General features: G+C 40.1%; 1 protein-coding gene across 3 annotated transcripts in view; it reads left to right on the top strand.

The window, feature by feature from the left end:
- sema3b (sema domain, immunoglobulin domain (Ig), short basic domain, secreted, (semaphorin) 3B) overlaps window positions 1–26,807 on the top strand; it is a 67,594-nt gene that overhangs the window by 32,400 nt on the left and 8,387 nt on the right. For 2 of the 3 annotated variants that reach the window (XM_010742222.3, XM_027288436.1), the window contains exons 1-10: window positions 2,304–3,093; window positions 9,828–10,394; window positions 12,107–12,264; window positions 14,033–14,095; window positions 22,713–22,832; window positions 23,379–23,472; window positions 23,732–23,851; window positions 23,986–24,128; window positions 24,578–24,692; window positions 26,599–26,668. In XM_010742222.3, coding sequence (XP_010740524.2) covers window positions 10,205–10,394; window positions 12,107–12,264; window positions 14,033–14,095; window positions 22,713–22,832; window positions 23,379–23,472; window positions 23,732–23,851; window positions 23,986–24,128; window positions 24,578–24,692; window positions 26,599–26,668 — 1,073 coding nt within the window. In that variant the 5' untranslated portion in view covers window positions 2,304–3,093; window positions 9,828–10,204. Of the gene's footprint in view, window positions 1–2,303; window positions 3,094–9,827; window positions 10,395–12,106; window positions 12,265–14,032; window positions 14,096–22,712; window positions 22,833–23,378; window positions 23,473–23,731; window positions 23,852–23,985; window positions 24,129–24,577; window positions 24,693–26,598; window positions 26,669–26,807 lie in introns of those variants that run through there. The other variant, XM_027288437.1, reaches the window with a different exon arrangement.

Below are 26,807 nucleotides of genomic sequence, written 5' to 3'. Positions count from 1 at the left end.
CAAAAGAAAAGAAAATAAATATCAGATTTAGAATTGTATTGATTATTTTCTATTCTATATATATTTTTTCTGGAATACCTGAATAATAAATAGACCACAGGGGGAGACTCAAACGTGGGAGACGTGGGTCCCACTGCAATCAAAGATCATTTCGGTTCATTGACTTGCAATAAAACAAAGATCCACTAAGACGCTATTAGGAAACTGAGCCCTCATCTGTTTCAAAAGCACAGAGGCTTTAGCTGAGACAAAAGCCTTTGTCAGGATCACAGTGCTCACTCTGCAGCCTGTAGAGACATCAGACTGGTTTATGACAGACAGGTCAGCAGGAGGTGGGCAATGGGCTGAAAACATACTGCACAAGCAGACACACATTCTCTTACATAGCTTTAATTGTGCACATGGCCATCTGAGTGAAAGTGTTTAAAGCACTGAAAGCAAGTGTGCATTGTGTGTAAAAATGCAGACAATGTTATAGACAACACACACAAACACACACACACCCACACACACACACATACTGAAGTGAACCTCCTAATGTGAGACCCATGACCTCTCTGTATGGGGACCCCACCCCTAGTGGTATTGTAGGTGTGTGTCTGTGTGTGAGTGTGTGTGAGTGTGTGTATGTCAGTGTTGCCAGGCACAGCACTCCACATGCCATTGGAATGAAGACTAAAAGAGTGGGGCAAGTGGGAAAAAGATGGGCACACACACACATAACAACAGTGTAATTGTGAATAAAATACTGTCACAAAGATTTTGGCAGCAGAACTGCCTGTAATGTGAATAAAAACTCAAATTTTGGGGTTTGATCCATAAAAAAACCCACTCTGTGGTGGTGTACAGCTCTGGTGTCACGTCCCACAATCCTACAAAGCAGAAAAACTGTACACCAAGTGAGGATGTGGACTTGATTTAAACTTGTTGACGTGTGATTATTTGAGTGGATAGCTGAGCTATCCACTCATGTCTTTTAAATGTTATTCTCCACCCTTGAAGCATATCAATGGACAATAGAAGACCAGATTATGCTGCAGGAGTTATTTGACAAATTGAATGGATGCTTTGATGCTTTTTTTTCCCTCGTGAAAACTTGTCATCAAAGGAAAACATTGTAGTTGACTGTTCTGAGCCGAACCACAGCAAATGTTCTCTGTTAAAAAAACTTTGACAACCACCTAGCAAGTCCACAGGGGTAAGTGATACCTACTCAAAATCTAAAATATAAACACAGATGAATTCTTAAAAAGTTGCTAAACTTTAAGAGCTTCACCCTGCCACCTAAAAGGCATTTCAAAATCACACAAGGGAAGAGTCACTTTTCCTGTGTTCATATCACATTTTTGAAACTTTAAACTTTTTTCCCTCCTTCACATGCTTTTCATGTTGTCAGGACCCGGTTGTCATGAATAGGTGACTCATACTTTAACTTGGATATGTGCAGGATGATGTAAACCCTCATATGTTATAAATGCCAATTACTGTATGCATAGTATCTTATCAGCTGTCCACACCAGCATACAGTCATAATCTGGGAATCTCTTTCTCTCTGGATAAAAATCACTACAAACACATACAAACTGCTCTGGTATTGAAATCCCCTATGTCAGAGCCGGTTTTAAGTCTTTTGCGACACTTATCAAGTCTCACCTTAAGTCAAGTCACTCCTCACAGCAGTTACAAATCTGAAACCTTACATACATACACTGTGCAACAACAGTGATCTGTGTCAGATCAGTTTCGAGGAGTGTTCGATTGTGCAATTAATGTCCAGTGAATCATAGCAGGATAATGTAGATTCACTGAGTCAGTTTCCATTGCACTTCATCACATGTTGTTTTATCACCAGTCATTGTGAAAATTTAGTTTTGATGCTATAAAACAGAATTTTGTGGCATGCTGTCTTTGGCTGAGGAGATCAGCCAACAGCATGTCACAGTGTGATATGGGATCAGTGTTTTGGATTGATAACCAAAGAGGTCATGTTACTCTCACGATTGTCAGCTTTCAACTGGGACAACCCAAAATCACACAGTGAATAGAGGCCAAGTCACAAGTCTGTATTGTGGAGTGAGTCTTTCCAGCTGTATTTAGTCTTAGTAGATGTTAATTGAAGTCACTGATCACAATGATGGACTGTACCGATAATATACAATAGCATACACACATGCATACACACACATTGAGAACAGCACAGTGCGTGTCCCTGCCCCTTTCCACTCCCCTCCTCTCACCTCCCACCTTTCCCTCTTCTCTTCAACCCCTCCCTCTCTCTCCTTCTCTCTCTCCCCTCTTGAATTAAGTCCATTATTCCTGCCTGCTCTCCCTCTGAGCACTTCTACTCCGCTCAGCTCCTGTGAAAACTCTGTGTATATGTGTGTGTGTACGAAGTCCATCGCGTGTGCGTGTTAAGAAGAGTTTTATGTGTGTGCATAGGGTTGTGTGTTTTTCTAAGTGGAGCTGGAGTGCAGCCGTTCATCAGTGGAGTTGACTGCAGACAGGGGAATACTCAGATCTCACTGCGCCGCTTTTTAACTCACACACCGGCTGTTTTTCTGACTTTTTAAAGACTCACTGGACTTTTTCGTACCAAAGTGGGACTGCTCCCTTTCTGCCCTCCAGGCACCATTCCCATTTCTGGAATTACTCACTTTTTTTTCTCTTTTTTCCAGTTTTCTGAAAAGAATTTTGCAGGAATTTTTACCTGCTTACTTTAATTTATGGACTTTTAAGATTCAGCATCACTTGTTTCCACCTGTTTCCAGGCAAACTTTTCTGTGCATTCTCAGTGAATTTAGACATGGATAAGTCTGAGAATGGGTGTGTTGCAAGCACATAACAACAGCTTAGTGAGTGTAGTGTGTGTATACAGCACTCTCTATACTGTGAGTATATAATCAAGAGGGTTTGCCACATATGTACATTTTTTTTATATTGCTATGGAAAGAGGTCAAACAGAAAAAAGCAGCAGAGTAACTATGGAAACAGTTAGTGCTGTCAGAGGCATGTTGGGCTCAGGTAGACGCTGATCCTGACCCGGAATGTTCTGAACTCTTTTGGAATTCGGTCCCCCTGGAAACGGATGGACAGGTGAGTTCATTGTGACTGCAGTCCAGTCAGGAGCATTTAGGGTCAGTGCTTACATCCCTGAAAGGTTTTCATTTTAAGTTATAATCAAGATAATCATATGGCTCAAAAATATTTTGGGTTTTTCTGACAATACTATACTATAATCAATTTTGTGGTGTGCACTTAAATAACATATTCGTGTCACTGTGTATTCCAAAAATGATTCTCATATGGCTGAAAAGAACTGACACATTCAATCACAAACAAACTTCAGAGCGTAGATGATGGTGAAATAATAACTGCTGTTCAGCTTCAAAGTTGATATTTTTCTCAGCCTGCTGTGTCCGTGCTCTTCCTGAGGCATTACAAACCCAAATATTTTTTAACAAGTCATGCTGATGACATATGGGCTTCCTCCTCAGAGAGTTGGGTTGAAATCAGCTCTGTTGTTACATTCAGGAGAGTAGAGTGAGTTGTCTTCCCCCAGAGAGCTGCTTGGAGTAGCTCCAGTCAGGAGACCAGAGGCAGCTCTGTAAGGTCCTGACTTACTGCTGCTCCTGGGTTTAACATGGCCAAATGGCCGGCTACCAGCTACCAGCAGGCTGTCCTCGCCTATGTGGCTCCTTCATTGTCTCTTTTTTCAGAGTTTCTTATACTAGACAAGGGGTTTTAGCCTTCCTATGACCAGAATAAGGCTATTCTACAGTAACATTTTTATATAATTCTAACTTGCTATATATCACCTTGTTTACAATAATATTAGTCCACTACTTACTCTGGCTGTGCAGGCTAAACTGATAAAACAAGATTAAAAAGATATCCATAAATCACAAGTTAGACAGCTCAGATTTTGCACTTTGCATTTTGGGCACCAGCCAAGCACATTTAGTTGATTTGGTTTTTTTTTTGTTATTTTCCCAAATCTTTGAAACACTGACTAGTGAGAATAATTTAGCCAAACTGAACAAATGTTAGCCACGGGTTCGCAGACTGGGAAACTTTCCATTTATGATGCTAGGCCAGATGGCTCAGTACCAGAGACCAGCAGAGCACTGTAGCCTCCCCGGCTCCTTCATTCACTCTGTGTCTTTCAGAACAACTATGCTTTGCAAGTCCCGGATCGTCTCGCTTTCTCTGTCCCACTTTGTTTTTTCAGCTTAAATCCCATAAAGACTGGTAGTCACTTTTGGCTTACAGCTGCTTTACTTTGCCGGTTGAGTGTGTGTATGGGTGAGTGTGAAACTTTCATTGGCTCTAGAAACTAGCTTTGTCCCAAGATCCTCCACTGAAAACAGGACTGTACTTCTAATCCACATTGCACAGAGGAAAGAGGATAGAGGATAGCCTGCTTTTTAATTCTTTTCTCAACCTTTATATGACTGAGCTTTATTTACTTTGTGTGCCTGTAAATCACTGTAACGCTTATTTTCTAAATGAATAACACTTATGGATCATTTCTGTCACAATTATAACACAGAAATGTTTCTTCCTAAACTTTCCTTTTAGTTTAAACTGATTCCTTCTCTCCATTGGTGGTCTGTCTTCATCAATGTTTGTTTCTTTTCCTAGCTTACAAGGAAATTGAGGCACTGCTCAGCTCTGTGTTTTGCAAAAGCATGACACCCTCATATTTCAATCCAATAACCAATCACAGCTGTAGTCATTGTAAAAGAGCTACTTATTACATGCTAACTACATTTTGCTTCTGCTCCCTCTGAAAATTGTTTGTATAAGTCTGTAGCGTGTTGATGTACGGCCACGTCGTCCAGCATCACCTGCTTTTCTTCTCTTATTTATTGCTTTGCTGCCTTCATGTGTTTTTTAGTTTTTCCTGGAAATGAAGCAATCAGACCCGCAAGCCATGCTGATTTTTATCTGAGCTGAAACAAAACACCAACTTTTCTAACTTTTTGCATGCCTGCTGCACTTCTATGGCACTTACCCATCACAATTACATGTTGGACACCAACCCTTTCTTTAAACTAGTTGTTATTTCTAACCTCATGGCTTAACAAATAGTTAACCTCGTGGGGATCAAACCAAAAATTGTCTCCAGATGCAAGTTAGTCTTGACAATGTGATGAATACATAGCATGCACACACACACACACACAAGCACCATTAGCCCTCTCCTGTCTGATATACTGCATATTATGTGCACTTTTTATGATACGCATATCAGATTTATAGCACTGCAATTTATCAACTTCAAATAGCAGTAAATTGCCAGACTGAAAACAGCTAGTGGCATGAAACTTGTGACTGCAATTTCAATGCATTTCAGATGTGTTTTATTAACATTGAAATGACACAGTTTGATAAGAATTTAGCAATTTAACTCTTTCTGATGTGGTTACATGGATCAAAAATGTTACGTTATTTGATAGCATCGCTTTTAGTGCAGCAGTTGATAAAATCCACCTCGAGCAGCGCCTCACCTCCTGTTTCTGCTTTGTCCAATCCAACTCACCCTTTGCATCCCTTCTGTTTTTTCCCTCCTGTTCAATTGAGGAAGACAATGTACATATTATAATAAATACCTTATAGAAATAGCAAAAAACTTAATTTCTTTTCCTGAGGATGTATATAATAAATGCAATTTTTGTACTGATGTATTTTGATTGCTCCATAATTTGCTTAATCTTTCACCTTCTCTTCACCCCTCTTTCTCTCCCCTATCAGACAAACTGGGCTAAAGCCACCAGTAACCTGCTGTTTCACTCATTTTGCTCTATAAAGCTGAGAGCCCCCCCTTCTCCTCATTCTTCTTCTTTCCTTCCATCCATCCCTCTCTCCTTTCATTTCTCTGTCGCAGGGAGGCTTAGACTTGTTGGTCACAGGCCAGGGGAACTCTTTTCTCCCTGCCGTCGAAACAATTGGCTCCTTTCTCTCCCCCACCTCTCGCCTAGCTCATTTTCTTCTCCATCCCTCCCTCTCTGCCGCATTCTCTCTTTCCGTGGGACAGGGCTGCAGTGGTATAATATCTGTTATTCTCTGTCCCCTATTTCTCTTGTCCTTAATGTCTCAATCTCTTTCATTCACCTTTTGTTACTGCTCCATCCACAGCTCGTCTTCAAGCTTCAGCCTCAACCTTCCCACCTTCCTACCTCACCCTTCCTTCTCTTTGCCTTCCCCTCTTCTCCTTCTTTTGCTTTTTGTTCTGATATCTGACTTCACCACCGTAATATCAACTTCTCTCCCTTCTTCTCATCTCATTTTACCTTCTTTGCTTCATATCTCTCCTTGTCAGTTCCATGTTGCCCTCTACCATACATCCTGACTATCCCCCTCTCCTCCTAACAGCTTTATTTCTCAGCACCTGCCTTTCTCATTGTCTTTCATCATTGACTTGTTTTGTATCTCGCTCCTCTCTATTCGACCCTCAGTCTCTCTTACTCTACCTCCTTCATCTCTCCTCTAACCTGCGGTAGTAGAGGGCTACAGGTTAAACTTCTGATATCCGTTCATTCATTAGTGTGTGCTGTACTATGGGATTGCACTCTAACCTCGCTTTGAAAAGCCCGTCTTACCCTGGAGGCAGGCCGCTTTGTCTGCCCATGCCTATTTAGGCTGGGTTTTGACGGGACGTCTTGCCCCCCCCCCCCCACCTCTCTAAAGAATCTCTCTCTCTGTCTTTATTTTTAATCCACTCCCTCTTGGCATGCCGCTGCTCTGTGTCTATTGAAGCTGAACTGAATGCAAGTGTCAGCGGGAGCAATGGCTTTTTTATTAAGATGCATTATGGAGCATGTGAGGAGTTTGTGTATTTCTAAGTGTATGTGTGTGCACATTGCAGATCTAAGTGCTAAGTTTATAGATGAGTATATATGCTCCTGCAGTGTTCATGTAGGTATATGAGTGTGTGTGAATGTGTGTGTGTGCCTGCTTGGGGCTATGGGATAAGACAAGGATGTGCAAAGAACAATAATGATGCCCTCTTCAACTCATGATGGCAGATTTAGAAACACTCACACACACACACACACACACACACACACATGCTGAGACACACACACACAGCTCTGGGAGGCTCAGAGGAACAATGGGACCAGCCGTTCCTTTTATAGCAGCCGACAGGAGTTTAAGGGTTTCAGTGCTGCCCCTGTCGCTCCCAGGGACTGTGACGTGAAATGTGTGTGTCTGTGTGTGTGTGTGTGTGTGTGTGTGTGTGTGTGTGTGAGATGGAGCTGCAGCTGACAGGAGCCCTGACATCCTTCTCCTTGAAATACTGCAGCGCCTTTGCAGCTCAGTGCAGAACCTTGAGTCAGACTGTCTTTCACTCTGTCTCACACACAAACAAACACACAGAATGTATTTATGAATTTTACACACATAATTACATGATAGATTGACATGGTAGAAATACTGATTTCTGCTTCACACCTGAACTTAGCAGACCAGAGCTGTAAAAGTATCTCAGGCGATTCACACCTCACAACATGGCTCTGTGCACGTCTGAAACAATGTGTTGTGGCAGAGACAGGTTGTGTGCTGTTCAAGGCTTGCATGTGCATTTTTGTCCATTCACGAGTGTGTATGCATCTATGTGTGTGTGTGTGTGTGTGTGTGTGTGTTTACATACTGCTGGGTATGTGTGAGTTTATGTTCCTGTTCAGCTCCATCCTGTTGTGTTGCGGCCTGGGAGCTGTGAGCTTATGAGAGCTCTCCTGTCTCCACGCCTCAATAGCTCCATTATTCATAAAACTCTATGCCAACAGCCTGGACCGGGGTGTGTGTGTGTGTATGTGTGTAGATTTTTTTGTGTATATTCTCATCTTTGTGTATTTTGGTTTGGATAAGTGTGATCACTGTAGCTTTCAGCTGTACTTAATGTAAGGATTAAGCATAAAACAAACAGACCGGAATTTTGTGGGGTTTATTTGAATTGTTCAGAATCTTTTAAAGGCGATGGAGATGATAGTGAGCCAGTCTGAAAACCACACTTCAACCATTTGTTCTCAAACAGCATAACTGGAGTCCATCAAATTTCAATTCTGGTAACCATCATTACTTTAAGCCAAGATATGTTCAGAGTTTCCCAACATATCTAAGATTTACCACCAATGTATATGCACAAAATGCATGTTTTATTATGGTAAACAAAGTATGGCCGTCTTCTCTGTTGGAAAACGGCTCTGTAGTTATTCTCATAGGACAGGTGTGATGTAAGGTAACATTAAAGTAACTTGGAAGCCCACCATCACTGGCAGAATGGGGATAATAGGAGCAGTATTGGCGTTGATGCTCTCTCACCAGAATTTTCATTTGGATATGTTCTGTGGGTGCATATTTCGGCCAATCTGGGCTGAGAATCAGGCTTTGGCTAATTTTGGGCAAGCGTAAGTGTATCAAATTTAGGTTTCTGTTGGGCCAATTTTGTCCACATGGACTTTTTCTTCTTCTTTTTTTCTCGTCATAAGTGTCAAGATAATAACTGTTATTTTATGTGTGACTTTGCCCTGCTCCCTGACAGGCAGATCCAGTCTGCAGTCCACAGCAGAGTTGAGCTTCTGATTGGCCAAGTAGCTGAATTCAGTCCTAGACATTAGAGACGTTTTTACAGAGAAGAACAGATGAAGAGCAGTGGTAGATGTACTTGTTAGGAAGAGGGGAGAAGAGGCAAACATTGAAAGTGAAAAGGTGGAAAAGCAGACTGTCTACCTATTACTGACTGAGCGCCAACTGTGAGGTGTAATATAATAAAGGAGACTGTTTCTACTGAAAGGCTTTATTGTTATAGCTGACCACAGAGTCCAAAGTACTGAAAGAGAGGTGTGTGTGTGTCCCGTGTGCACTTTTTCGCTACACAACATTCATATACATCCAGACTTGCAAACCAGTGACCTCATTCCTGCTCCTGCTGTGGTAGAGTTGTGGTTTACTACAACCGAGGCACCAAGTTATTGGGGATTTTTCCGAAACAATAACAAATCTGTCACTTTAAATCCGACTCCAGTTCTCAAATAACTTTATAAAACCTTCTTTCTCTATACTCCCTGACCATGCTCAATTGACTGCAAGTCCCCATACAAGATTATAGGAGCCGTGTGTAAACAAGATTATAAAGACCAACATTTTAAACTCTGGATAACTTGTAATGACATTTATCTACTGCTGTGTAACTCAATATTGACACCAAATCTCATTACATAAATAAACAGTTTTGTGCTTTGTGCTGCAGAACTCACTCACAAGCGACTTTCTGTTGAGCATCAATGCACTCACCCCTTCATTCATACATCCACCTCACTGTCGGCTCATTAGTCCTCAGCAATGAAGAGATCTCATCTGGTGACACAGTCTGCCAGTATGGAGGGACTGAGAGAGAGTGTGAGCAGGAAAGAGAGGGAGAGAGAAAGAGGGAGAGGGGGAAGCCACTTTGAGTTGGCAGTGCCACAGACATGGAGAGACTGTGCTTGGCTTGGCAGTGGGCATGGCATATCTCTATTGCACACACAGTCTTCATCACTCTGGTCAGTGTGTCTGTGTGTGTGTGTTTTGGATACTGTCCCTGAGTCCTGCTTTAATGTGAAGAGATTATAGTGTTGTTGCCATAATGGAGGCTGGCATTAACACAGCCTGGCAGGGGCATCATTCTGAACACACTAAATATACTTCAGACGCCAGCGTTTGTGTGTGTGTGTGTGTGTGTGTGTGTGTGTGTGTGCGTGTGTCGAGGGGCATCCCTGGTACAAGCACATTTAGGCTATTACTCTCCATTCCTAAATATTCTCCCTATCTGTCTCTATTTATAGGTATCTATGCCCAAGTGTGACGTTTTTGTCCCGTCTTGGATTTGAGAGGTGAACTTGTTCGTCCTTCGCTGGAGGAGCAGTGGACCTGCAGAGAAAAGTCTTCAGAACCAAGCAGGACATTATAAAGATTACACTGAATATTAAGAACTTGAACGGCAAGAGACTGAAGCTTCGCTAAAGCAAAACCCCAAGGGGGATAATCTGTTTTGGTTTTGCAAAGACAGGTGGGCTTGTCAAAAACAAGGCAAATTTTGGGTATTGCTGTTAAGTGGATTCTAAAAATAGGCCACAATCCACCTGAAGGCACATTTACGTCTGACTCAGAGTCAGGTCAAGTCGACTTTTGAAAAGAAGAAGTTTGTTCTAAACGTGTCAAGATGATGACCATGATGATGATGATGGCAGCCACGATGGTCACCTGCAGCTCTCTGTTCCTGCTGGGTCTGGCCACTGCCCATGCCTCCTCTGACACCGTGACCCGCACTTCATCTTCATCGCCCACATCCTCCTCTTCCTCCTCCACGTCCTCCTCATCATCCTCACCACGCATGAAGCTCTCATACAAAGGTAAGAAAGAAAGCTTTGAGGAGGAAAGTTTCTGTTTAAAAAAAGGCAATTTGGCTTCTGTGTGGTGGTTAGTTCATGTGGGTGTATGTGTGTGAGTCTTTGTCTGCTGCACACAATGTGCAGTATTTGAATGTATTGTGTGTGTACACACAATACACACACTCTCTGTTTCATGAGATTATTTCACCATATCCTTTTCAAAGTAAACAGTCTTGAACAGTAGCCAGGTGTAATTTGTGGTTGCTGTGATTCAGAGCCACTCTCATACAGAAACAGATGCACACACACACACATGGCTTAAACACATAGTGGCAGGGTTTTGTGTTTCATCCCGAGCATTGTAAGTTAGAAGAAGGCAGCTCAATGCCCAACACAACCACATAAACCAGGGATGTGTTCCATCATTGAAAGCTGGCAATTACAGCCTGAACTAACTCACAAGGACGTGAGGCTCTCTGAAGGCCGCCTGCCCAGCTGAGATATGTGCTCTCTTTAATTTAGGCTGAAGGTAACATGTAGCATGCAGTACAGGAGGGGAAGACTGCAGAATATTTTAGTTTTGGTTGACACATGAAGGACTCAAAGAGATCTTGATGACCTCAGGCATCGCTAAAATGACTTTGCACTTTATTTATCCTGTAGCAGGTAGGCATGACACATCAAACAGCAGGAATCTGTCTGGCTGATGAACAGGTTTACTGTAAGGCTGATTTAATGTCATGTCTTTCATACTAAGCCAATTAACAAGAAGGATAATGTACAAGTTGATCAGTCAGCTTATCCATTCAAAAGTTATCGACTACATAATTCTTTTAAACGTATCTTGAAAAAGTGTCATTTGCAGTGCTCAACTTTGGGCTTAAAGTTATTGTCAAGTTATTGCATGGTGGAACTTAATAATAAAACCATTTGCTGAAAATGCCACATTAATATAAAACAAGAACAGTAGACCCAAAGTCCTGATGTCATGCCGGCAGCTGTTGGGTGGCGTCAGCGTCTTAAATAAAGTTATAAATTCCCATTAGAACAATGGCAGACCAATAAAGCCATTTTTAATGTTTAAATGAAGAGGGCCTTGCTCTTGCTCCTGCTTTAAGCCAGGCTAACAGGGGAGGATGCAGTCCTTTTATTTCATCAGCTTCTTAGGCCAAGAACACAGTTTTTTTTTTATTTTTCCACTGGCTATTATAGCTTAAGTTTACAAATACAAGCTGAATTTTCCTGGGCACTGTTCCCCCCACTTGTTCTTGCCAATTTGGAAACAGCAAGGACGCTCAATCTTTCCATTGAAACCAATATAGTGTCACTACTGTCAGAGGATTTTGTCCTGTCTGTTCACAAGTCACTGGCCTGAGGACTCAGAAATATTATTTAAATAGGAAAATTGAGCAGTAATCTTGTTGCAGTCTTCTGGCCAACTAACTGATTTGGATGTGAATACTCTGATGACTTGAGGTTATTTTGGCATTGAAACATTGATCACAACACCATACTTATGTCGTTGTTTTTGTGACTTGTTGCTTTATTCAAGATTTACTCTAAAAACAACAAACACATGAATAATAGCATTAGTATATTTATTTCTGTTCTGTCTTCTGTCCAGCTTGTGATTATTGGCATGTGGCGTGCAACAGGAGGATGCAACATGTCACATGTAACAGAAGACAGATTGAGGGGTGTGATCCTCTTTAATCTTTAATGTGCAATTTCAGAGTTGCAACAGTTCCATGGAGTGCGACGGTTTGATCTGGAGCGTTCCTGCTGCTTCAGTGCTCTGCTGTTGGATGAAGAGAGAGGCCGTCTCTTTGTTGGGGCAAAGAACTTCCTGCTGTCACTATCATTAGACAACATCGCCAAGCAGGAACACAAGGTCGGTCAGAGCCAAAATCAGTAAAAAACACAAGAAATCAGGAACTACTTTTGTTGGGCAGACGGCATATTAACTCTTAATATATAAATGTTTTACTGCCCCACAACAGCAATGAACAGTTTGTTGATTAGTATTAATGACACAGTCATTACTGTGCTGAGGTTTTATACACTTACATTCATCTGAACTGTGCTCATAAGTGACCATTGTGTATCTCTGTCAATAAATGACTTTATTACTTGTGTTAATTACAAACGAGATCAAGCAGATTATACTGGCATGCGATCAAAATAAGGAAGTGTTTTTTGTTTTTGTTTTGTTTTTTACAACAAGCGCCATATTGTCGGATTCCCAAAAAACATTTATTACTGTTGTTATCATTGTCCATATAGGCCATTAAAGCTTTATGAGTGTGGACAAACAGGCAGAAAAAGAAATGTTCAAAAGTATGGACACATTTTAACAACATGCCCCTTTGAAAATGACTGCATTGCAGTGAGTGGGAATTTTCTATTCCAGCACGCCACATGTGGGAGTTACATAGGTTTAAGCATAGAGATAGTGTTTAATCTTAGATTGTTATGGGACACTGCCTTCTTCTCCTTGTGATACAGAGCAGCTGTATGTAGGAAAGCAGGCACCATCCTAATCCATTATGGTAACCAAGGTCAGGGGATAGGGCTGCCTCACTCTCTAGACACAACACAAAATGTAGAAGCTAGATAATCAGAAGTCAGACCAGTAAAAGGGTAAATATATTTTCTTGTTTGTAGAATAATGACCAATACTAATGGCAAATACCTTGTACTGAAAGTTGTGACCATTTATAGACATAGAGTAGTACACATACACTTGTAGTAGTAACAAGTGCATGGATAAACCTTCCATTTTCCAATAAACCTTTAAGACATCTTGGACTCCTGTACACTTTCTCTCCACTGACTGAACTGGCCATTGATGAATAAAATTCTCCACAGAACATACATACACATGTGAGACCACTCAAGCGAGTAGCCTCACATGTAAAAGAACAAAGAGAAATGTGGAATTAATGAAAAAGGTAGACAATCAAAGACGTGGACAGAGATGAAAAGAGAGCATTCCTCCAAAGAACATTGTGATTGATACCTAAATGACATACTTTGACTGGCGTTGGAGTATGTAGTAGTCATATGTTTTTCATGTGCAGGCTTGAATATACAGTACACACTCATACACCAATGTACATACTGGTAAAAACACAAAGTGCACTTGAGTGTATAGATACAAAAAAGCCATAGATAGAAAAGAAAAATACAGCCTGCTACAAACATCTGTTCACAGCTGTTTGGAGTAAATTACATGCTTGGTGCGTTAGACCTGAAGCCTCTGTTTTAGGTATATGGGCGAGTTTGATTTATGACCTGGGCGTGCAGATTCACAATAGCTGGAGCTGTTTTTCAGTATGGTGGGGTCATCATCCTTCACAATGAGAAGGGAGGATGTGGAGGCGAGGATAGAGGAGAAAGAACCGGATGGGAAAGGACAGGAGAGCAATGAAGACACAAAAAGGAAGAGAAGTTGGGTAAACAACTTGAGAGGCCTCAGGGGAGTGAGATGAAAACCTTTATTAACCTCTAGGTATCTCATCTGAGGTGTGCCTGCCTCAAGGTCATAATTTTACTTTCAAGGGAACACACTATATACACTAAACAGATTAGTAATCTAAACTAGATGATAAATAGACTTCAGCAACAGGATCATCTGACCTTTGCCTGCTGTTTTTCAGATCTACTGGCCTGCTCCTGTTGACTGGAGGGAGGAGTGTAACTGGGCTGGAAAGGATATCACTGTAAGTCTTTGCATACAATTTAACTTGATCTAACCTCACTTCCCATTTCCTTCTCTCTTAATTTATCTTACAAGGTTTTATGGACCAAAACAATTCTTATCTTCATCCCTCCTCTCACAGTTGATGATGGATAGTGTTCTGTGACAAAAAAAATAAATCATACCTCAACAGGGAATTAGTCAGCATATGCAAAAGCCTAATGCAGAACATAACATCCTTTATTAATAATCATTCCTCCTCAGCCTGAGACACACAGAGTTAAACAAGGTCCTTGTGGAGGAGGTAACTGTCCACTCCTATCCAGCACAACACAATGCTACCTTTTAATCCACTGGAGTCATGGGAGTCATCACGAGACAGAAACACCACATTTAAACAGATAACATGTAATAATGGGTGCAACACTCCTACATCAGGACCTGCCCTTTGGTGAGATCATTTCCTCAAGCTCCTGACTGTTTCAAACCCTTTCTGAGTGAGATCCACTCAAGTTTGACGCTAAACTAAAGATATTTGTGTTTTTTCACAGCAGTTTACAATCAGTGTAAAAGTGTAAACACATTTCTTAACCGTCAAGTAAATGAGAAACGTTAATGCTGTTGAAGGAATTAGATAAACCCAGTTAGTACGACTAGATTTCTGCTAGTTAAAATCTAAGGGGACATAAGGAAAGATTGTTAATCTTATCGGTGCTTCCTTCAATAACTTAAACTGTACTAGTATAAACTGAAATTAGCACTAATATACGTTTTGTATCATTAATAGACTTATAGTACAATAATTACAGTAGTTTGGAGGTAGGGATGGGAATCTGTTTACTGATCCACTGAATGTAAACATGTGTATTACTTTAGGTTGCAGTGTACGTTAGACCTTTGACGTAACATGGTTTTCTGTGTGCTTGTAAAGTCAGTGAAGACTGAACTCATGGCCCTCGTGATGCTCTCAGGACTGTTTCTCTAAACATAGGCCACGCTATTACCTCCCTCTGTCTTTTCATTGGCTGCCAAAAAAACTCAAGAAAATTAAAGTCGAGATTTTCTATCTTTATCTACAGAAGAGTAAATTTGGTTTCCAAGAATAGGTCGTGTAAATACTGTATGTGATGATTATATTTCTAAATGTGATGTTCTGTACGTGGATGGAGTCTGGGCAGAGCGGGCTCTGCTTCACTGACCGACATGTCGAGGCCACCAAGAACCTATAGACCACCCAGGATTACATCACTAACAATTAGCCCACTCTACATATATGTGTGTGCGCATAGGTGTGTACATGTGTGTGTAAAACAGTAACTTCAATGTGTGTTGACATACTTCAAATCTGTCTATAATATATATCTACTGTATTTAAGCTCATGTGTTTACACATTTGTTCATGTATGTTTAAGTATCAAGTATATGTGTGTCTTTCTTTGTGTGTGTGTGTGTAAAACAAACCTTTCATCAGTGTGATTACACAGCTGTAGCAGACAGACAACGAGCTCCATTCATACAAAACTCCAGTTTCCAGTTTCACCTGACCAGGAGTCTGTCTGAGTGTGTGTGTGCTCAGGTTTCTATGTGTGTGTGTGTGTGTGTGTGTGTGTGTGTGTGTGTGTGTGTGTGTGTGTGAGTAGTAGTCGAGACAGGGAGTAGTGGAGAGAATTAGTAAAATTAATCTGGAAGAAGAAGGGAATATAGAAAGAGATAAAGACAAATTTAGGGGATTTTTAAAGAAATGTTTCACTAAAGTGTACAAGGAGTCTCCCTCTGGCCCGTTCCTGCCTCTTTGGCCTTTGAAATGTTATTTTTATCCTTTGTTAAACATTCACTCCCTTCTTATTCATTTTGACTTTTTTTGTGAACACACTCACCCAGAACTGAGCTGACCTCACACCGTTGACCCTAATTACAGACAAGTGTGTTTCTCTGTTGGAAGAGGCCAACATCTCTCTCCCTCACTGGATGTATTCTCTCCTACTTTCCTTGCTCTCTTTCTCCCAGTCCTTCTCTCTTCCCAGGCTCTCCCTGTATTTCATATTATTTTGTCTGTGGGAACCAGAAGTTAATCATGTTGTTTCTGATCACCTAAGTTCTTCCATCGTCTTTATAAACTTGTTTGTTTGTTTCCATTTAAAGAGCAGACATCTATTGTCTTTCTCTCATATTACCTTTTCACTCTGACGTATGCTGTTAATTTGCAAAAAGTCACATGGACTACACAAGTAAACACATTATAGCACACTGTACATACACACAAGTATTGAGGAATGCTAACTGTATGTTGTTAATTAGCTCAGATGCATGTATTTACATTACACTGTAGTGACTTTATATTACATTAATACTCTTTATTAGATGAGTCTTTACAAAACACATGAATAGTTTCTTGGAAAACACCACAGGAATTTGACTCTGGCAGGGTCTAGTTTGAAACACAGTCTTCAGTGTTTTCAGGTGGGAAGCCAGTGAGGGATTAGATCCTTGTCATTGCAGTGATTCCTATACTCAACCTGGTATTCATATGAATTGTGTCACATATAGGAGTTACACAGGGTCAAACATATGTCTTGAAGTTGATGTAGGGATATTGTTAAATCTTAGATTGTTATGGAGACACTGAATTATCTCTTTGAGATACAGAGCAGCTGTATGTTTATGTTTAGGAAAGCAGGAGACATTACTAGATTATTACTATGGTAACTAAGGTCAGAGGACAGGGCTTTCTCACGCACTAGACACAACAGATAGGTACACACGTAGAAGCCTTTATAGAGTCAGATAGCAATGTTGGACTGCTAAAAATGTAGGCATATTTCCTTGTTTGTAGACAAATGACAAATTGGCAAATACCGTATACTGTAGATGTGGTGAGTGTGACCATTTATAGACATTGAGTCGTTGGGCCAGAGAAGACAGCTTCTTCAGAAACGAGGCAGCAAGTTTATTGATAAATCCTCCATTCTCCTTGGCCAAGCTTCAATAAACATTTCGACATAAGAGAGCTTAGATTCCTGTGTACTTTCTCTCCACTGACTGAACTGACCAATGGTGAATACAAGTCTCCATAACACACATGTGGACAGTGAATCAGAGGTCTGGTTGGCCAAGGGCAAACATGTGGTGGGGAGTGGCATCAATAACTTACTCACTATATTCACTGGTTTAAAAAAACATGTAATGCAGACTTAAACTTAAGAAATCAAACTTTTTTCACAGCTGGAAGCTTCCCGGTGATGACGAGAAGTCACGGAGCCTGACCAAGAAATAATCTAGCCCTTTAAGCTCCATAAAAGCACAGATTGTCATTTTTACACTTAGGTTTCTCCATGGATTAAACAAGCAACATATATCATGTTGATTATTTTTACAAAAGGACTTTGCCAGCACTTTGTGACTAGTATACAGTACACTACGTCACATTTTTACCTATCAGTCTATCGCTTTTGTATTACTTAAGTCAAACTCATTAAATGCAATACTAACTTCCTAAAAAATGAGTTCTCCAGGAAGTGTAGACTATCATGGTAACTCAAAAAATACACATGCTTAAAAGGTGCCCACATAAAGACAAGTAATAAACACTTCATCACGCACACACACACACACACACACACACACACACACATACAAACACCCACTGACCACAGGAAAGCCACCTAACATGCACACAGACACACTAACACAAACATAGACACATGCACATAAACGCAGTCAGACAGTGGCAGTAAACAATTGACACTTCACCCAGACACTCAGTCTGAGTCAGCACTTTGACTAGGGCATCACTGCAGAGCTGAAACTGTATTTAAACCTATAGAAGCGATGGACCGTGTGTTTACACAGTCATGTTAGCACAAATTAAAAGAAGCACAGCAGTTAAAATCTATTGACTGACCGGGAAATTGTGACTAGGGAAAGACTCATGTTGTGGTTGAGTGACAGTGAATGCTTAAAGCCTGAAACAGCCCTCACCACAAAAACACCAGCATTGGTCATTTGTTTTAATGGCTCTGATTGCTGACCAATGCTGACGTTTTCTTGGCAACAAAAGATTCTGCATATATTGGCCATGGCAGCAATGTTCATTTGTTCTAGCATCTGAAAAGACCTTTATGTTTCCAAACAGGAATTACACGTATCACCTCGACATGGCTGAGGTGGATAAATGGATGGATATGTATGTTTGTTTCCTGTTTTCTACAGTCAGTGTTGGTTTCTTTTATTGTGTAATTAGGCAGATGATTGTTTTACATGGTAAACAGGACCTATAGAGAATGTTAAATGCTAACATGATCATGCTAATATGCTTAGCTTTAGAAGGCATAATGTTTATCATGGCATAATTTTTATCATGTTCACCAACTTAGTTTAGTTCGTTAACATTTCATCTAGTTGAAAATTTTAAGGTGTGGAATATTTTCTTTTAGTGCTAATTAGCAAATGTTAAGTGGTTACTAAACAATTCTTGCTGAGAAAGACAGTGAATAGTTTTACCAAATTTCATAGTAAAACATCTAATATTTACAATTTCCTCAAAACAAAAACTGTCGACCTCATAGATTATAGGATTTCTTCTCTCAAGACCATCGTTGTGTGAACAAAATGTTGGAATGGCAGAGATATTTCTGTCTGGACCAAAGGAGTGGACTAACCAAGCAGCCAACTAAACTAAACAGTGCCATCCATAGAAACATGCAGCTAGCATTGCACCAGACCAAAATACTCATATTGGTTGTTTTATAAGGCACTAACAAAAGGCTTTTCATTTAGGTATTAGGACTTGAAGTTGCTCTTATGCAAGAGACATAGCCCTTAATCACTGAGTAAAGCAGCTTAGTCGATAAATGTGTGAATCTGAACTAGCATGCTCCTGAAAACTATCAAGGATAATCATTCAACTTTCAATGTGTAAACTGATGTCGATCATCGTTTTGTGGGGATTACACAGGGAAGGAACAGTTACTGAAACAATTGAACATTTCCATCCCAGTGTTTAGAAAAAGAATATCCCACCCTGCCTCGATGGGTTCCTCTGACCTTTTACACTGTACAGCTACAATAATATCACAGAGTCCAGAAATCAGTCTGTTGCAAGAGATGTACGTCAGACAAATGTCAACGCAGCTACATTGTCCTGTTCAGCAGATGCGATCAAAGGCATTCTTGGTATATTACACTGTGCTGTGTTGAGTATAATGGTTGTCCACTGTGTGCCATCATTCTGTGTGTTCTGTCAGAGACTCTGAGTTCTTAACTTTATTAAAGTTTGTTGGATCACAGAGGGTCTTTGCTGTCAGCTGCAATCATAACAGAGAAAGAAGGATAAACAGTAGCTCTGTTTCTATCTAAACGTTTATAATGATGCAATAAAATAGCTGGAAATATGTGTTTAGATAGGTTGGAAAAAAGTCAGTGCCAGATAAATGTGGAAAAAATGAGGGAGGTTATTAAAAATCAGCAGATTTTGGGGAAATGAGCTATATAAACATTATAATTACATTTATTATATAAATAATCTGATTCTGGGAATCATCAAATGCACTTACTAATGGCTATTTAAGTATGATCAGATGCTAATATATTGAAAAACTGCATTGAATACCCAATTCTTTCAGCTCTAAGTGTTTAGTAAGGGAATAAATCGTCCTTAACTCAAAACTTAGTTTATGTGAGACATGGTGAGAAGTAGCAGAAAGACAGATAACGGCGGGGACGATAAAAGATAGATCGAGTTAATAATTTCTAGAATGAAAGGGTAAAGAGAGAAAAGGGAGAAAAAGACATCCACTGAGGAACAATACAGCTTTATAAGACATGAAGGCAAGGCCTAAAGCTCAGGCCATAGTGAGGTCACAGCCTGTGCTTTGCTCACTGTTTCAGCTAATGAGTCAGTGGTAGGTCAAAGGTTGGCCGGTGAACCCTTCAACACACACACACACAGAAAATGTGACTGCTGGCATAATTCACCTCCCTCGTTCTCCCCCTTCCTTTGTGATCTTTTCAAAGTCTTTTAAGCATCTTTTCTCTTCTTACCTCTTTCTCTTTTGTCACATCAAAGAGTTGACTTTGTCAAACGGAATCTCTGCTGACACCTCTCACCGCTGCCCTCTCACAAACACACACACACACACACACACTCAGACTAATGGCTTAAAACACAATGGTAGTTATATTGAGGAGGAGCTTGTTTCAGATACACACACTAGAATCATGGGAAAAAAGTTAAATGAAACTTGGCACAAGTATGTTTTATCAAAGGAACATTGGAAGCTGGTGAGGTGTGCATGTGTTTTGGAGTGTGTGCGTATATGTTTACTCATTGTGTAAGTGCGTGTGTCAGCCTGAGGGTGGAGGCAAAAGTGAAGTGTGTGTCGCCCTTTCTTTCATGGGAAACAGAGGTCTCCTGTGTTTGTCAACAGCTTAATCGGCCTTTCGATTGGTCGAACACCTTCACTTGTGCACGCACACAAAAACACACCCACATGAAGGCATGTATGAATTCACACACAAACAACTCCAACTCTAACCCCCTGGTGGTTTTCAAAAGCTGAAAGGCCGCCCTTTGTTCTAAACCGCTGAGGGCCATGTGTGTGTGTGTGTGTGTTGGGCCTAATGAGCCACAGTTCCGCTTCTGTCACTGCTTTCACAACCTGGCCTGTCTGTCTGTCACCCTCGGGCGAGGCTGAAAGACTGAGCAGGCTTATGAAGAAAGACACTTGATTAAGTCGATTAAAGAAGAGATTAAAGGTGCAAAAAATAAAGCGGTGGAGAAACAGATCAATCTTTATCTTGGAGGAATTTTGGACAACAATCATAATCCATCAGTTAAAACATAAAAGGAGTATAACATATAAATATGAAGAGAAGAACATGCTATGTTCATTTGATGAAACCAACAGTTTTAGTATCTTGGGCAAAACTGGAAGATAAACACCAAAACAAAACAAAATGTTGTACATGTAGGCACAAATGTAACTTGGAATAAAGTTGAAACAGCAAATTAAATTAGGCAAAATGTGCATACTTTGTACACAGGGTAATCATTGGTTATCCCAGCCTGCAGCTGATGGTCAGATTCATGTCTTTATAAACCTCTTCTCCAGTGGCCCCCAGGGGTCCAACATTGTTTGTAACTTGATCAACAGACAGATGTTGTTGTGGTCTGCATAGGGAAAAGTAGACAGGAGAGAAAGAAATCTTAATCTATGTGTGTGTTAAAGTAGTGTGCAAAAACAGCAAGACCTCATGGAGGTTTTGACTGGTTTTGTAGTGACATCACAGACATTTATAAGCATCATATTAGCTCATCATATGATATAAAACCCTGGGGCTCCAGAGCAGGGATAAGCACGGTTATAATCATAATAACGATTGTGTCCATGTTGTCTTTACTTAATGGAGTGCTTATAAAACAAGCTAATCTCCTCAAAGCCTGGTGTTAAGACCAGAACTCTGGCTATAAAAGGAGTATGTACTATCCAGTCTATTAGTATACAGTAAATCTTTTCCCCAGCAGTCTCCTGGGATCCAGCTTACTGTAACCCGACTCTGAGATGGACAGATGTGACTGTGGCTCAATAACACGCTCTCTAGATAAGAAGAGCAGGGAACTCAGACAGAATGGGATAAGGATAATGAAAGCTGTTTATGTGAAGGAGGATAGCCCTAAAAGATGAAGGGAAATGGTTTCAGAAGTAGTCTGTTATAAAAACTGAGATAATTAAATTCCTCTGCTCTGATACAGAGATAAAAGGCTTTAAAATGGGAAGCAAATAGCCAAATGTCAAGCAAACATGTTGTTATTAAAACCTAAGACGATTAAGAAGACATGGTTGTACATTTTGGGAACAACACTTTTTTCTTGTGAATATCCATACCATTCTTATAAATGGACGCTAAATGCAACAGCCACAAGCTGGTTATCTTATCTTAGCATAAAGACTGAAAGCAGGGGGACTGGTTAACCTGACTGTATCTTCAACGTCTGGCTACCAGAACCTCTAAAGTTCATTCATTAACTTTGTACAAAGTTTAAAAAGTTTCTATACATTTGACTATATGCCCATATGACCATTTTACCCTTAGTAGACACACACATATACCCACACACTGTAGGCATGTGTGTGTGCAGCCAGGAAACAAAGGCTGCCACAACAGTGTGTTTGAGGTGGAGCTGAGGACTCGACAGTGTTGTCACAAGCAAGACAGGGTGAGAAGAGTTATGTGAGGAATGTACATCACTAAACCAAAAGAGGGAGAGTGTCCAAGTTTTGGTCGATCATGGATTAACAGTGTGTGTTTTTCTCGTGTTGTGTTTTCACACTCTTAACTGGGCTGCAGCTATCTAAGGTCACATTCATGGTATTTTTTTCTGTGATTTTCATATGTTTTAATGACATGTATAGTTGACAATGTACAAGTAAAAGCTAAACACAATGGGTTTAGAGTATATCTGAATCGGACCATTTTAGTCATAACAAACGAGTGAAAACTTCAATATTTCCAGACCAGGAATTTCACTTCTGTTGGTGTAAAATACCCTAAAGCAGCATTTACATCATGTATGTAGAGAAAAAAGAAAATTCCAAATGAACTACTTAAACTGAACCTTTGTATCTGTGTGTGTCTTGCAGTCAGACTGTGTGAACTACGTGAAGATCGTGCACCACTATAACCGCACCCACCTGTATGCCTGTGGGACCGGGGCCTTCCACCCTACCTGTGCTTTTGTAGAGGTGGGACACAGGATGGAGGTGAGTAATACACAAAACAAAAGCAAGACTAACACACACACTTCAAGCACACATACATGCACACACACCACTTATTTTCCCTTGCATCACAAGATCTCCTCAATGTTTCCTTTGTACGTTCTCACCTGCCCAAACAAAAGGTTATTAAAATTGACTGTGTTCAGATACATGAAAGTGTGAGCCTCAGTCTCTGCCAACCAAATAACTTTCTGTTCTTGTTATAAGTGAGAACATAATCTGGACAAACTGCATGAAAAAACTCAAAACAAAAGATTTATGTGTATAAAGAGATGGATGTTGATATCTGATATCCAGCAGTTATCCAGCATTGAAACCTTAGCATAACAAACTTGACAGAAGGTTAACTGTCTAGACTGATGCAGAGAAGGTAAATTATGGCCAAGAGTGGAGACAAATACATTGTGGTTATCTCAAGTTTCAAATTTATTCCCTCTCAAACCTGAAATCTCATCCTTAAAATGACTGTTCATGAATCATACAAAGTGTATGCATGATCACACCTTAAATCCATTCTCTCTCCATCAGGACCATGTGTTCAGGATTGACCCCTCTAAGGTGGAGGACGGGAAAGGGAAGAGTCCGTATGATCCTCGCCACAATGCTGCGTCTGTACTTGTTGGTGAGCTGATTAACTTTAGGTCTATACTTGAGGTCTTACTTGCTTAAAATTTGGCTTGTGTAGGAAAACTTTATCATCACTGATTCAGAGTGGCTCATTCAAAGGTTAGATAATGCTGCTTCAAAAGTGTGTGATTGGAAATATATGAGTTATGTTCATTTTTCTAGAAGAATTTAAGATGATTTCAGTGGATGGTATACACCCTGCCATCAGTGAAGATCACATAATCAATACGTTATTGATTTCTGTTGTCTCCTAGGTGATGAGCTATATGCAGGCGTGGCCACAGACCTAATGGGAAGAGACTTCACCATCTTTAGGAGCCTGGGGAAACGCCCCTCCATCCGTACCGAACAGCATGACTCACGATGGCTTAATGGTCTGTTTGTGGGATTATGTGTCACCTTAGGCATCAGTTTTTTTCACTTCATAACTAACCAATCTGGTTGTGTTTTAGAACAAAACTCACATTTTACCTGTGTAACTGACCTTGCTTATGTTTGTGTCTACCAGAACCAAAGTTTGTTGGTTCCTTTTGGGTCCCAGAAAGTGAAAACCCAGATGATGACAAGGTATTCTTCTTCTTCCGCGAGACTGCGGTTGAGGCCCAGGGGCTGGGAAAGTCCACTTACTCCCGCATCGGACAACTCTGCAGGGTGAGAGATTGGTTCATCACTTTTAAATTTTAAATGAACTCGGTGTGATTAAAAAACACCATCTGCCCCAGTACTGTATGGGCTGAAATATGTGCCACCAGAAACTGAATTTGAATCATTTATATTTGAATTTGAATTGCTTAACTTGAATAATTGCAATAAACTGAATCTGAATTGTAGTTTGAAATTGTATTTATTAGTTTGGAACTGAACATTTAGTTCTTACAATTCAAATTCAGTTCTCACAATTTTCTGTGACAAACATCTGGGCAGTTGAGGCAGAGCGATTGAGCACAGATACACAGGACACCTCCTCGGCCAATCAGCACCTACGTTTTTAAGCATAAAACATAGTGGTCATTTGTTGCTGCTCTTACTATGTTCCTTCACACTGAAACTAATAATTTAAATGTAATATCCTGTTAAATAACTGTTTTGTCTTGAACCAGAATGACATGGGTGGTCAACGAAGTCTGGTGAACAAATGGACAACTTTCCTCAAAACCCGTCTGATCTGCTCAGTACCAGGAGCAGATGGCAGCGACACATACTTTGACGAGCTGCGTAAGTTGTGCTCAAATATATTGTACAGATATTGTACTACTGTATCAAATTCGACTTATTTATGACTATAATTCTGTCAGGCAAAAGGTATGATGTAACATAACTGATGTTTAAAGTAAAGGTCATGTCTGATATGCTTGAAGAAATCACACTTTTGACCTGATTCGCCTCACAACAGATGTTCTAATGTCATTTGAACTTAACTCAAATAAAAAAAGGTCTAGGATTTCTTTACCCAACATTATGGTATTGAATAATGTTTTCAATAGATGAAGTAATCCTCCAGTTTTTCAAAAGTAATACAAAGAAGGGAAAAAAGCTACAAAAAAAGAGAAGGAAAACAAAGAATTGAAATTTAGGCTGATTTTCCAACCTTGCTTTGTCCATTGGTTTTTAACCTAGACGCACAATTTATGGGTGCAAAGGGAGAAAAACTGGAAGAAAGCATAATAAATGAAACAGGATTTCTGACCTCAATTGTAGATTATCATTCAGCCTCACATTCCTGCAGATGTGGAGAAAGCATGAGTGAGAGATTAATTGGTAATAGATTCTGCCCTGATCCATGGACGGTATTTTTGCTGTGGGTTCAAAGTAAGTTGCAGACTTGTCTCTGGTGAGTGTTCGTATGACAAAAGGCAATAATATGTTTTCATTAGACTTTATCCAGAAGCAAGGCTTCATTTCTAAAGCCTGGATTGTGGGCAGAAGAAATATTTTATGATAAAGAAGACACAATTTCACTTAAACTCACTCAGATTGTTCTACAGACGCCAGGCGTCAGTTCACCCAAGCACTGTACTCATATTTACAACTTAAATTGATTAAATCGCCCTGATCTTGATGTATGATTTTATAAAAAAACAAAACAAAACTGCATACATGAAAAAAAACAGTCTGGGAGGAATCTCTAAACTTGTAGAAGTGTAAATCATGTTTGTCCCTCCCTGTACATTTATAACTTACTGTAGCATGAGAGTGACAATCCTGCCAACTGTCATTTCAGCTGACAAAATTGACAGTAGACTAGACATGAGAATATGTTTTTGTCTATCTACTGTATGTCTGAAATCAAGGAATTTAACATTATTAAACTGCATGTTCTGTATTAATGGAATGACTGGTTTACCCATAATTTTGCAAAAGAACTGTATTTTATATATAAACTATGGATATCAGACCTAAAGAAAGTCCATTAAACATCTTCCTTCCAATGCCACGACTTTAAGGAATCATTGAACTTTGAAAGGAATGCAGAATTTCTGATTAAAACCATCAGCACATGACCATTTTTCAGAAACACCGAACCCCCAGTCATGTGGGTTGCACAGCAGAAACTCTAAAGATGTTTTTGATCTCTGACCATATCTGTAGGCAATAATATGATCTGTCTTTTCTTGTAACATAGCAAAAGGTAAACCAAGTGGAAAGATTTGTCCAAATTCTAACCTTACCTGAGGCTAAATCTGTCCATCACATTCTTTCATATGAATAATGAGTCCCTTATCTTAAAGAGTTTACTGACCATACCTGAGGCCAAATCTTTAGAAAGGACCTCCCTGTAAAACAATGTAATCTGAACCTGATGAAATGAATCTACTGACATACCTACACCATGTTACTTTTAATACTTTTAATAGTTTATTACTAGCATGTTTTTTATTTGCAGTATTTAATTTACTATAGGCCAAAATGTTTTAAAATCATGTTCATTAGGTTTACAAACCACTGCTCGAAGCTGTAAAGGTTTTAATTCCATGTCATGACCCTCAGTTATTAGTGAAATGTCCCTTTAAAGTAGTTAGACATGGCCAGTGGGCTTTGCTTATCTTTCTCTCAACCTTTGACCTCTAGACTACCACCACCTGACCTATGTGTGTGTGTGTGTGTGTGTGTCCGTCCTCAGGCGACGTGTTTCTGCTGCAGACAAGGGACAGAAAGAACCCTCTGGTCTACACAGTCTTCTCTACTTCCAGGTCAGAGTCCATTCATATTGTGTGTGTGTGTGTGTGTGTGTGTGTGTGTGTGTGTGTGTGTAAAAGAGAGAGGAAGAAGAGAAAGACAAAAGTGTGTGTGCATGTATGCCAGTGTATGTTTTGATGTTTCTAACCCAGC

This window comes from Larimichthys crocea, chromosome XV, assembly GCF_000972845.2.
Source record: "Larimichthys crocea isolate SSNF chromosome XV, L_crocea_2.0, whole genome shotgun sequence".
NCBI classification, from domain to species: Eukaryota; Metazoa; Chordata; class Actinopteri; family Sciaenidae; genus Larimichthys; species Larimichthys crocea.
Note: the sequence above shows the minus strand (reverse complement) of the source record. Positions and strands in the feature narration are given on the sequence as shown.